Genomic DNA, 10554 nt, shown 5'->3' with positions numbered 1-10554 from the left:
TAAAGGCCTTTGCCATGCACTAGCACCCAGAACTACTGGACTCGCTAAATCCCCTGTGAGCAATGGTCCTCTAGCTTGCTACAGCTGTCCATAAGGAGGCATGATCTACATATTACATACGATATTACATATGTAACAGTTCTTCCACTGTTTCCAGAGCAGGTCAAGGAGCACCTGCAAGCCCTACACCAACCTGATATTCTGGTCTTCGGAGGCTAGTCTGACTGACTGCAAGTAAGTGGTATAAATGGAGGATTTTAACCCATCACCCAGAACCCCAGGTCCAAGCAGACTGAAATATGAATCGACTTTAAGCCAGGTCCAGCCTCTGGTTACCAAATAAAATAAAATAAAATAAAAGAGCTCCCTGTTCTGTCCTGTGTCTGTCTGTTCATGGTGCCTCTCTGCCCCGAGTGGAAGGAGACTTGCCTCCGAAGGCAACAGCTCCGTCAACCAGCCAGCGCGAGCCAGCGTGGGGTAGGGGGGTGAGGGGGAGGGCTGGCTTCGGCAGGACTCTGCCTCCTGACATTAAAGGGTATACAGCAGGCACTTCACTGTGCATCCACCCCACTGGGTCATTTTCCTCCCGGCCCAGAGGGGAACTCCGTTTCCCAGCCCCCGTGCATGGCGCAGGGTCATGTGACTCACCCCGGACACAGAACGTGAGCAGCAGTTCCAGGAACCACTTCCACTTCCGATTACAAAACTCCCTCCTCGCTCCCTCCTGTCCCTGGGAAACTGGGAGCCCAGGACTGGAGGATGGTCGCATCCCACCCGGGAAGGAGCCTGGGCCCCTGAACGAATGTCCGACTACCCTGGCTGTGACACGGGTGAGCAATGACGCTCCCAATATTTTAGGGTTTACGTGTGCCCAGAGTCCCCTAGTTGGACCCGATAGATAGCCTGACACTTCCATGGGAACAGCTCCTAAAACTGACCCCCTGACTTGCCCTGTTCCCCCTCTCAGATGATTCCTGAACTCTCCCCACTCACCCTCCTCAGGGTGTGGGGATCAGCTTTCCCCAGCTCCACCTGCCACCCCCACCCTCTGACAGAGGTCTAGAGTCTAATGTCCCGATTCCTGCGCACACTCCCTCCCGGGGCATCTGTCACTCTCGTGCACATCGGCCCCTGTGCCCCACGTGGCATTCTGGAGCTCCCCAATAGGGTACTTGGCTCACACCGTCATGGCACCCACTGCAGCCCCTTGGCCTGGGCCTCAGTGTCCCCACATATTTGCAAACACACCTGAGAGAGACTTCTTGTGCCAACACCCAGCAGACTGCACCCTGGCCCAGCCTCCAGCCTGAAGGAGACCCATAAACCCTCCCGGCTGAGTAAACACGTTTCATTGGGCCGCAGACACTTCCTGGCCATCCTGCCCCACCTTCCCTTGACCTCCTCCAGCCTGGCCAGTTCCCCCGCACAGCCCCAGCCCCCCAAACCCGTCCTCTAGCCCCCCTCTGCCCCCTGCTCCTATCCCCGGACACCTGCGTCCCCGGCCCTAAGGAGGGTGGAGAGTTTCTTGCTTATCAGCGGTTTTACTGCCCCCTCCTCCCTGGTTACACAGTCACTGGGAACAGAGCTCCTGGCCAGGACGGGCCATGCCTGTCAGCTCCCAGCCCAGGGCTCCGGGGCAGAGAGAAAGGCCCTTCGGTGCTGTCTCGGGGGCAGGGAGGGGGCTGCAAGCAGGAAAGAAGCAGGAAGGACGCCAAAGGCGAGAAGCAGCTCCCTGGTCCTGGTGCCCACCGAGAGGTTTCTGAAGTGAGGTCGGGGAGCGAAGAAAGTCAGGGTGGGACCAGAGCCGCCTGGGAGGCCCAGCACTCAGCCCGGCCCATCGCAGAGAGCAACTGGCAGTGCCCAGTGACACCCCCCCCCCCCCCCCCCGGGCCGCCACCTGCAGGCCATCGGAAGCACGGGTGCTCGGAAGGCGCATTCTGGAGACTAGATGCCGCGGAGCTGAAAGACATCCAGGGGGGTCTCTGGGAACACCCTCAGCTGTGGTGCGGCCCCCGACGGAGTTGGCCACCTGGGACCCAAGGGTAGCACCGCAGCCTCCCGAAGGCCTGGCCAGAGCCAGCAGGAAAGACCACAAGCCAGAGAAAGGGCAAGAAGGTGGCCCCGCTGCCCCAGCTCGCCTCTGGGGGCAGGCTTCTCCTCCGCCCAGCTCTGTGCCCTGCTGCCCGCTGGCCGTGACCTCTGGGCCCTGGGCCTAGGCTAGAGCCTGAGGCCGCCCACCCGGAGAAGACCCTCTGCAGTAAGACTGAAGCCAATTGGGGTACAGCCGGTCCAGGTCTTCCCCTGTGACCCGCACCTCGATCCCAGGCGTGAGCGGCAGCGGCCCATGGAAGTCCCTGGGGAGGCGGCATCGCGCCCGGATCACCCGACATGAGGCTCCCGGCTCTCCACCTCTGCCTGCCCTCTTGATCCCAGGAGTCTCGGGAGAGGAAGCAGCCACCCGCCACCAGCATCACCCTGGGCATCCACAAGCCCCCTCTGCCCTCCTCCCAGCCACCCACGGAGAGTGCCCAGGCAGGGTATGGAGAGGAAGGACTCGGGGTGCTGTGAGGCCCCCAAGAAGCTGGGTCTGTCCTTCTCCATCGAGGAGATCTTAAAGAGGCCCGCCGAGAGGAGCGACGGGGGCAGGGGGACCGGGCAAGCTGCCGTTGCAGGCTCCAGGCTGGAGAGGCCCCCTCAGGACCAGCCCCAGGGTAAGTGTCTCTGGTCATTTCTTATCCATTCCTGAGTCTCCACGACCCAGCTGGGTTACGCTGTGGTGACAGGAGAGGGGGCTCTAAAATTCAGAGATGCCAGGCATGGGGCTGGGACCTTCAATCTCTTTCTACCCAGCCCAGAACTGTGGCTGTTCTGGTGGGACACCAGGCTCAGTGAATTGCAGAATGCAGGGACGGGGCCCGTCCTGCAACCAGGCCCCGGTGGGAATGCTGCTGCCAGGCACTTACTCAGCATTTACGACGTGACAGGCACCATCCCCGAGGCTGCGTGTGCCTCCCATTTGCCTTCATCATGACCATAGCCTGACAGATGTGGAAACCCATCTGTGAACGGAGAGCGGTGGACGGTGTCCCAGAGTTGCCCAGCGAGTAAGCAGAAGACCCGAGGTCCGAGCCTGCTCAGGCCGCCCCTAAACACTGCTCAGTGCACACATTCTCCTCCGTGAGTGCAGCCCAGCCAGCTCAGCGGTAGTGGCTGAGGTTTTGCCCGGATCTGCCCGTCCTAACCACCCCGCCCCAGGCCAGTGCTCCCCCCAGGGCATGTCCCCAAAGAGCAGCGACCACATCCAGACCCCTCCCTGACAGCTGGCGTGGGGAAGGCCCCTGCTAAGAGCAGGAACCGGTGACATCTGACTCAGTGCTACCCTGGCCTGTGTGAGCGCAGGACGTCCCTTTCCCCTCCGGCCGAGCTTTATCCTCGGTGACACGGTCGAGGGAAGGGAGGGGACACCGAGGCGATGTCTCAAGTGCCCACTGGCGTCTGAGAGTCGAGGAGCCCGCGGTTCTCACATGAGGGTCCCAGTTCTCTCCCCCTTCCCACCCCTTTAATCCAGGGAACCCCCACACACAACCCACAGCCCCCCAGTCCAGTCTCCGGAGAGGGGGTTTTCCCCAGCTGCAGGGGAAGACCATGAAGGACCCCTCCTTCCCGGGGAGGTGGCGGGTCCCCCTGTAGCTGAGCTTATTAATGGGGAAGGATCCCCAGCGTCATTGTCAGAAGTTCATTCATATCTTCCAGTGAATTGGACAAGCATTCACAGAAATGATTCTTCCAGGGGTCCAGCCTCAGTCCCTCCTGCTGCAGCTTCATAGAATCCATGACGAGAGAGGGAGGGAGGGAGGGAGGGAGGGAGAGAGAGAGAGAGAGAGAGAGAGAGAGAGAGAGAGAGAGATCTGATATCCCTACCAGAGGAGCCGCCCTTCTCCTAGCTGACAATGGCTGGTGGCAAAAAGGCAGGCGGTCACTCATCCCGAACCTCCCTAAAGACGCCGGTGCATCCACGTCAGCTACAGCCAGAGCAGACCCCAGGGGGTGACCAACCACAGAGCAGCGGTGGGTTAGACAGCGCCCTGGCTCCCGGCACTCCATGGCCATCCTGCCATCAAACTGTCACAGGTGTGAGCCCCCACCTTATAGATGATGCACCAAGAGGAGAAGACCCATCGGCTGCCAACACCACATGAGTGTTAGCACGAGAACTGCGCCCTGGAGGCCTGAGACCACCCACTCCAGGCTATTCCTGAACGTGGGCGCTCTGCGGGAATCCCGTGTATCCGAGGCCAGTGAAGGGCCCCCGGGTGGTTTTCAAGATGACGCTGAGGGCACACAAAGATGAGATGACTTATCCCAATAGTTCTCATTATTTGTACACGAAGCTTCTGTTTAGGACCCAGGATGCTGGTTCCCCATTTTTTGGTCACAACGTGAAGTTTTCTTTTTAAATAAGTTTACTTATTTAAGTAAACAAAAGCGTTTATTTGGGAAGCTGCTAAGCAAATAATAATGCAGATGGGATGCCGACCTGTCGGAAAGCACAGAGGTCACTGGCAGACACAGTGAAGGAGCCGTGTCTGTGAGAGGCTGGGCGAGGGGGACAGGAAGCTGGGGTTGCAGGAATCTGGCCTCTACGCCCAGCTGGCACCGGTTCACGGGAGGCCCTCAGGCGAGCCTGGGATCTCTGGGCCTCGGTTTTCCCATGTGGAGCATGAAAGAGCATTCGGGACCATTCCTGAGGTCCCTCCCAGCTCTGACACCATGACCAGCTCCACAGCAAACTGGGTGCTGAGAAGCCTTGTGGTTTCACTCACGGCGATTTCCCACTCAGAGCTTCCTCCCAGCAGCGGGGTCTCCCCGCAGGCAGGGCAGGGCAGGGCAGGGCAGGGTGGCAGGAGGGGCAGCCTCTCCCACCCTCACAGGACCCCCACCTCCACCCCACCTATTTCCCTCTTGGCATCACCCCAGTAATAACCACAAAAGAGTAAAGTCCTCTGGCCTCATGTGCCACGTTAAGGGCTCCATGGTGTGGCTGGTGGAGGTTGCCTGGCACAGCCAGGGAGCTCCTGAAAATGCCGCATGGCAGGCCTGGCACCCAAGACTCTGACTCTAGGTCCAGGATGGTGCCCAGGAACCCCAGTTCTAACCAGCGCTCCCAAAAGTGGTCCAAGGAGGTAAGTGGTCCAAAGACCACTCTTTGGGGAGGCTGAGGCCAAGGGAGGCAGAGTGGCTGACTCTGAGCTGCAGAACCAATACCTACAGGAGCCGGGGCCTGGCCAGTCATCCAGGCCGAGGACCGTGCTCCGCTCCCCCGTGTCTCCTGCCAGCAGCCAGGGTGCATCCTCCCCACATCTTTCCATGCTCACAGGGACCCTCCTCATCTAAGGCTTGGACCCTCCCAGGTCTCAAGCCAATGAAAAATTCCAAGAGGGTCTCCCAACTTAAGAGGATGCTGAGGCCAGCTGACCGCTCCCTCCTTCTGAGAGAGGCCAGCTCCCTGGAGGCCTAGGGTGTGTCTCATGGCTCATTAATGACTCTGCCCTTAGGCTCCCATGAGAGCAGACAGCAGCAGGGCTAAAGGATGCAGAGCTAAAAGCCTGTACTTCCCCCAGGATAAGTGTGGTTCTCTCTCTCTCTCTCTCTCTCTCTCTCTCTCTCTCACCTATCTCAGTCCCTGCCACCAGTCACAACCTACCATGGCCATGGGGACATTCCTACAGGTCTGGGGGACCTGAAGGCTGGTTCTAGAATTGAGAAGCCGACTCCTTCTTAGGCCCTGTTAGGAGTACAAGGCAATACAATGCTGGACTCCTGCCTGCAAAAAACCAAACAGTGTATTCTTGTAGGATCCCCCAAAAAGCAGAGCTGAAGGGAGGATTTAAGCCCAAGTGCTGAAGGCAGTGACCACTGTGCAAAACTGAACTTCGATCCTTTGGGAAAGGGAGCAAATATACTCCTTGGAATTATGTGGGCTTTGCAGCCTAGAAAGTCATCCCCTGGCAGTAGCAAGTGGTTCTGGAGCACACAAAGGTCTGAGGGATGCAAGCAGGGCGCTGACAACATTACTATGGTAACAGGCCCCCAGCGCGTCAGAGCCAGGAGAAAGCCGAGTGGACGGCAGAGGCTTTAGCATCGGCTATAATTTAAATTCGATGTATTCATCATATGCTTCATCCAGGCATGCAACGAGCTACTGAATGGTGGCTGGGTGGCAGGCTTATCTATTGCTGCACACACGGAAATTGTCCCCAAACTTGGTGGCTTCACATAACCATGAACACTTACTCTGTCACTCACATTCTGTGGGTCAGGAATCTGGGAATGACTTAACTGGGCGGTCTGGCTCAGGGTCCCTGTGAGATCGCAGGAAGGGTGTCGCTTGCTGTCACCCGAAGGCTGGACTGGAATAAAGGATCTGTTCCCACGGTGGCTGGCGCTCATGGCTGGTGAGTGGCACCAACCGTTGGAGGAGGTCTCAGTTTCTCCCCAGGCAGGGCTCTCCACATGCTGCTTGAGTGTCCTCCCAAAATGGGGGTGGCATCGCTCAGAGCGAGCCATCCAAGAGGGAGGGAGCCAAGTGGGAGCTGCCACTTCCAATGGCCCGTCTGCTAGGGCATCACTAAGGTGGGCCCGCATTAAAGGAGACAAGAATGCAAAGGGTCTTATCTTAAAGCCGCCACAGGTATCAGCTGGGAGTGGGGGTGCTGCGGAGAGCAGAGCACAAGCACAGCCCTGCCTCGTCCAGCAGGAGACAAATGGCCATCCAATAGTCACCAGGAAAGCGCAGTGACGGCGGCGATAGTGCGGGGAGGGGTAACACAGCGCCCTAATGGCCTGTTCTACGGGAGGTTTGGTCCATCGAGGAGGCCAGGGGAGGTTTCCCAGAGGAGGTCGTGGTTGCTGCTGTGGGCACAAGGGAACTACAGGAAGTCCCTGACCGACTGGAGAGAAGAAGCCAGTGCGAGTCTGCCCTGGAAGACTCCTGCCCTGCACCCCACCCACCCGCCATGTCCAGGAGGCGTCCCTGGCCCGCAGGAGGGCTCCCAGGGGTGCCCTGGATCCCCTCCCTGCCGAGCCCGCAGCCTCAGAAAGACAAGGACAGGCCTTTGCAGAGACTTTGCCCGTGCAAAGCCCCCAGGGCCTGTAGCTGAGCAGCCAGGGCCCATTAGCAGACCCCAGAGAAGGAGCAATCAGGGGAGGGAGCCGAGCGTGGAGAAACATCGGTTTATAATTAGGTGGCCTAATCACCTGTGTAAATTGTGTATTTCTTATGATCGATGTGCTAAACGGCTCAGGTTTAATTAAGTTCTGCTGACTCGTTCTCTGTGAAGACCCACCGGAGTGTGATTCACAGCTTGCACAATTAATAACGGGGAGAGGAGCAACCTGGAAGGGGGGCAGTTTCCCGTAACTTTCCTCACCTCTCTCCCGCCCCCATTCCCCCTCCCCCCGCCTGGTGCCCTCCAGGGTGCCCTCGACCAATGCAGCCGGTGTGCTGCACTGTGGCCACCAGCTCCTGGGCCTGAGATGCCGGGCCTAGACAGAAACTCAAGGGTTTTCTCCTCCCAATCCAGTTCCCCTTCCACGGCTCGGAAAATGGGGCCCACCACCCACATCTCCTCTCTGACTGGGCCCAGTGGATCCCAGCCCTTCCTGGGGATTGAGAACCTTGCCCAGTGCATGGGCGCCCCATCCATGAGCTTGTCTTCCCAACCTCTTGTTCACTGAGGTCCAAAATTCTACGGGCCGAGCTCTGTGCGCTATCTTTTCTCTGTTCCCTATTCCATTCGTGCTCTTCTGCCTTCTCTCTCCTGCTTCCTCTTTTTCATACCCACTGTGGTCTGTAACCTAAAGCCAACAGCAAGGTCACTAACACACCTTGGCCCCTCCCCCTTCCATCCAGAGGAGAGGAAGAGCAAACGGAGGGTCCGAACCACCTTCACCACAGAGCAGCTGCATGAGCTGGAGAAGCTCTTCCGCTTCACCCACTACCCAGACATCCACGTCCGCAACCAGCTGGCAGCCAGGATCAACCTCCCAGAAGCTCGGGTGCAGGTACAACCCTCCCGCTCTAGCCCCACCTCAATACACTGGGTGAGACAGTATGGATCCCGGACCTCCAGGCCTGCCCCGTCTGAAACTTGCCATTGGCTTTATCCCACAAATACAGTCATATCTGCTAAACGTTACATTCCAGGAAAGGAGGTCCCCATAGTTCTAAGATGATTTCTCTCCTTGGACGGTGAAAATGGAGTGAGGTGGCATTGCTGATGGCCATCGATAGATGCTCCCATTCCCTTCCTCTATACTTGTCTACAGTTTCAGAACATCATCCACTATGCAGCCTCATTCACAAAATACCTCTTGACAATCTAGACCGGGGTCAACACAGGTTTTCTGTAAAGGGCCAGGTGGTCATTATGTTGAGCCTCGGGGGCCATCAGATCCCTGTCACAGCTATTTAACCCTGCCACTGTAGCATAAGAGCAGCCACAGACCATACACAAATAATTGAGCATGGCAGTGTTCCAATAAAACTTTATCGATAAACACTAACATGTGAATTTTGTATAATTTGCATGTGTCACAAAATATTCTTCTTCCGTGGATTGTTTGCAGCCATTTAAAAATGTGAGAACTCTTCTTAACTCATGGGTAGGCCATACACAAACAGCTGGCGGGCCAGAGTTAGCCGACAAGCCTTAGTTTTCCAGCCCCTGATCTGGACCACATGGCTGTCATCACTTTGACAGCAGAGAAATGGAGAGGACCCTGGACCCAAGGGTTGAGGCCTGGTTCAAACATCGACTGCCTAATCCGAAACTTTCCACAGGCTTCTCCCTCCTCCTTGTAATCCTTGTGCAATTTCTTCACCCCTGAGTGTCTATGGCTTTTTCCATGGTTTGGGGATATAATAGCCCCTTGTCACTCACCAGGCATACATCCTGCCCTCCTGGCACATCCCCAGTTTTGCAAGCACCATTCTAGCAAACCCAAATCCAATGGTTGCACTGTTGGCATGCTCTCCAGTGGTTTTCTAAATCACTCTCTTTTTTTTCTTTTTTCTTTTTTCTTTTTTTAACAAACCTGATGGGCTCATTTGAATTCAAAATCTCAGTGAGGGCCCAGGACAACATTCTACTCTTTATCGTATCCCAACCTACTTTTCTCCTGGCTAAGGATGCCCCTGCCTCGGACTTCTCCCCTTTTTCTTTCCATTAGAAATCTGTCACCAGCTACGTTGGTAGCCCCAGCTAAGTGGCTCAAAATTTAGCGGCGCCTCAGAAGAATGAGCCAGTACAAATGGCCACGTGTCAGGGACAATCAGGATGCTCATGAATACAGGAAATGGCCAATGTTCCTGCAGATGCCCAGGGGCCCACAGGAGTTGCAAACTGGTGGCCTGCCAGCAGGAAACAGCCCACTGGTGGGTTTTATTTGGTCTGCACAGTATTTTAAAGCTCAGAACTCTCACAGAAAAATCCAGATTTCTGTCTTAGAAATTGGATGAGCCTGCAAGACTGGGCTCACATTTCACATGGTGGCTGGTGGCTGTTTGGCTGAAGCTGAGAGACTGCCCCCTTAGGCTTGGGGGCCATGGACCCCACCCCTCCTGATTACGGGGCACCCAGCTGCTGCCCTCCCGAATGATCAGGCCCTACAGGCGTTGGAGGCTGTGGTCCCCTAACCCCTCTCAGAAGGCTGACCTCCAGAGCCAGAGAAATCCTGGATGAGAAATCCTGGATGCCGTGAGCTTTCTAAACCACAGTCTCTCGGGAGGCGTGGTTATTAGGCATGTTGGGGGAGACACTAGATGGAGAAAATACCCTTTGCTTACCTCCATCGTGCCTCTCTCTCTCTCTCTCTCTCTCTCTCTCTCTCTCTCTCTCTCATCAGATCTGGTTCCAGAATCAGCGAGCCAAATGGCGGAAGCAGGAGAAAATGGGCAATCTTGAGGTCCCGCAGCAGCCTAGTGAGGCGGACGTGGCCCCAGCCACACAGCTGGACGTGGCCGTGAGTAGCTGGGGACCCACGGTCTGGGAACGTCCCCTCCAGACCCACACGGGAGGAAACACCTCAGGGGAATTTTTTTAGAAAGAGCATGGGCAAGGATGTTCTGTAAGTCTGTGGGACCTGGGACAAATCACGGCCACTCTGTCCCCGTGTCCTCACCCCCTGAGTGGCCATCACAGGCTTCTCCCTCCTCCTTGATTCCGTGTGTAAAACATCAGTTTACAGAATTGGGTCATGGAGTGAAGGGCGGTACCCAGGGGGTGAACCCTGGAGTCCGACTGCCCGGGTTCGGGTCCCAGCTCCGCCCTCAGCAGCAGGGTGGCCGGGAAGAGTCACGCACCCCTCCGAGGTCAATATAGTTTTGATGAGGATGAAAGTATTGGCGCCCATTGAGACATCTATTTGTGTACCAGATGCTAACCTCTGGGGAGGCAGCACTACAAGGAATAGACAGTCCTGGGGCGAAAGGTTTGTGCAACCGCTGGGGTGCTAGGAGGCAGGGGGTTTTTTAATATATTTTTTTATTGATTT

The 10554-nt window shown here is 56.7% G+C and overlaps 1 protein-coding gene across 1 annotated transcript in view; it reads left to right on the top strand.

The window, feature by feature from the left end:
* Positions 1-2539: 2539 nt before the first annotated feature.
* Positions 2540-10554, top strand: part of ISX (intestine specific homeobox) — an 8655-nt gene continuing 640 nt past the window's right edge. Inside the window, exons 1-3 of the mRNA XM_006092714.2 lie at positions 2540-2711; positions 7913-8064; positions 9907-10023. Of these exons, the coding sequence (XP_006092776.1) occupies positions 2540-2711; positions 7913-8064; positions 9907-10023 (441 nt within the window). The remainder of the gene's footprint in view (positions 2712-7912; positions 8065-9906; positions 10024-10554) is intronic.

This window comes from Myotis lucifugus, unplaced genomic scaffold (assembly GCF_000147115.1).
Source record: "Myotis lucifugus unplaced genomic scaffold, Myoluc2.0 scaffold_103, whole genome shotgun sequence".
Lineage (NCBI taxonomy): Eukaryota > Metazoa > Chordata > Mammalia > Chiroptera > Vespertilionidae > Myotis > Myotis lucifugus.
Note: the sequence above shows the minus strand (reverse complement) of the source record. Positions and strands in the feature narration are given on the sequence as shown.